Below are 2298 nucleotides of genomic sequence, written 5' to 3'. Positions count from 1 at the left end.
TACACATAACTGCAGCAGTTTCCGCCCTCACATATGCTATAAAGTGCGAGGCTTTCAAGATGTCTTTATCCAAAACTCCACCAAAGACAGTCACCGAGCTTCTTACCCGAGCCGAGAAGTACATAAATATGGAGAAAACACTGAATCCGAGAAAGATTGGACCATCCCATGACAGGGTCGAGCATAAAAGACAGCGTGACCCGAACCCCCGTGAAGAACAGCATCGAAAAAAACAGAGACAGGAGGTTCCCCCAACGCCGTTCACGCGTTTAAATACGTCAAAGACCAATATATTGATGGAGATCAAGGATATGAAGGAACTGAAATGACCTGTCAGAATGAGGTCACCACCTGAATCCAGGGACATGAACAAATACTGTGAGTTCCATCGGGACCATAGGCATACCACAGAGAACTGTAAGGCCCTACAACGGGAGATTGAAGCCCTTATCAAAAGAGGACTCCTGAGCTCCTACGTTGGTAACGACAAACGCCCGAGGAATGATCGTGGCAGGGAAAAAGACCCTGAGGCAAAAAGGGATGGTCGACTCACTACTGGAACCATCAATATCATCATTGGAGGTATTGCTACGGGAGGAGACTCCAACAGTGGAAGAAAACAATATGCCCGACGATATGTCTCGGAGTCTGGGATGCCTCATGGAAAGCTGGAGGATATTACTTTTGGGACCGGAGACTTAGAAGGTGTATCACTTCCACATGATGACGCCTTGGTAATCTCAGCGATTGTGGCCAATTTTGAAGTGAAGAGAATCCTGGTTGACAACGGGAGTGCGGCCAATATACTTTCACAAGATGCTTTTGCCAAAATGGGAATCTCATCTCACCAGCTCAAAGCGGTTAAAACTCCTCTCCAGGGGTTTGGTGGAGGAGTCATCACTCCAAAGGGTGTAGTTGAGCTTCCACTAACTTTGGGTTCTGGCCAGAAATAGGTTACGGAGATGACATCTTTTCAAGTGGTACGTGTCTCAATGGCCTATAATGCAATTCTGGGAAGACCACTCCTGAACAAGATTAAAGCCATTGTGTCCACCTTCCACCTAGCCATGAAGTTTCCAACAAATAATGGCGTTGGGGTTTTCCGTGGAGACAAGATAGCTGCCAGACAATGCTATGTTGCCAGCGTTCGGGAAATAAATAACGACGTCATGCAAATCTCGAGGATGGATCCCAAGGATGGGCAACAAGTTAGACTAGCTCCTGTCGAAGAATTGATGGAAATTGAGCTCGAGCATGATAAGAAGGTGACGATTGGTCGGGATCTTGACGTCACCTTGAAGACAGAACTTGTTGGTTGCTTATCTCGCAACATTGACGTTTTTGCCTGGAAGGTTGAGGATATGTCAGGGATAGACCCTAAAATTGCAGTCCATAGGCTTAGCATTAGCCCAGGGGCCAGGCCAGTAAAACAGAGGAAAAGACAGTTCGTCCCAGAGCGTCGGGAGGTCATCTGCGAAGAAATTAACAAACTCATAAGTGCTCGGTTCATTCGGGAGGTCCAATATCCCGATTGGCTTGCCAACGTTGTTTTAGTGAAGAAGGCCAATGGTAAGTGGAGAGTCTGCATTGACTTCACAGATCTTAATAAAGCATGTCCAAAGGATAGTTATCCCCTACCATGGATTGACAACTTGGTGGATAGCACGTCTGGACATAAGCTATACAACTTCTTGGATGCATTTTCTGGTTATCATCAAATCCTCATGGTCGAGGAAGATCAAGAAAAGACCTCATTCATGGCCGATTCCGCCATATACTGTTATAAGGTCATGCCTTTCGGTTTGAAGAATGCAGGGGCAACATACCAAAGGCTCATCAACAAAGTCTTTGCTAACTTGATTGGAAGGAATGTGGAGGCGTACGTTGATGACATGGTGGTCAAAAGCAAACAGGTGGACCAACATATTTCAGATCTTGAAGAAGTGTTCAACACCTTGCGAAAGTACGGAATGAAGTTGAACCCCGCAAAATGTGCATTTGGCGTGGCCTCGGGCAAGTTCTTGGGCTTCATGATCACTCATCGGGGGATAGAGGCCAACCTTGATAAAATACAAGCATTAGTGTCTATGGAATCACCAAGGAACAAGAAAGAGGTACAGAGGTTGACTGGTAGGATAGCAGCCTTGAACAGGTTCATGTCCCGAGCATCAGACATGTGCTATCCCTTTTTCGAAGTCCTCAGAGGAAACCAAAGCTTTGATTGGAGTGAAGACTGTGAGAAAGCTTTTCAGGAACTCAAGCAGACATTGGCATCTCCTCCTATTCTAACGAAGCCTG

General features: G+C 46.2%; 1 protein-coding gene across 1 annotated transcript; it reads left to right on the top strand.

Moving 5' to 3' along the window:
* Window positions 1-338: 338 nt before the first annotated feature.
* LOC111366951 lies at window positions 339-953 on the top strand. Its single transcript, XM_022987631.1, has one exon. The coding sequence runs from the start codon at window positions 339-341 to the stop codon at window positions 951-953; it is 615 nt and encodes a 204-aa protein (XP_022843399.1).
* The last annotated feature ends 1345 nt before the right edge of the window (window positions 954-2298 follow it).

This window comes from Olea europaea, chromosome 18, assembly GCF_002742605.1.
Source record: "Olea europaea var. sylvestris chromosome 18, O_europaea_v1, whole genome shotgun sequence".
NCBI lineage: Eukaryota > Viridiplantae > Streptophyta > Magnoliopsida > Lamiales > Oleaceae > Olea > Olea europaea.
The sequence above is the reverse complement of the archived record's forward strand: the minus strand, read 5'-3'. Positions and strand labels throughout refer to the sequence as shown.

What these genes read in the sequence shown, in the direction of transcription:
- LOC111366951 (XM_022987631.1), top strand. Translation starts at nt 339, where the DNA reads ATGAGGTCACCACCTGAATCCAGGGACATGAACAAATACTGTGAGTTC.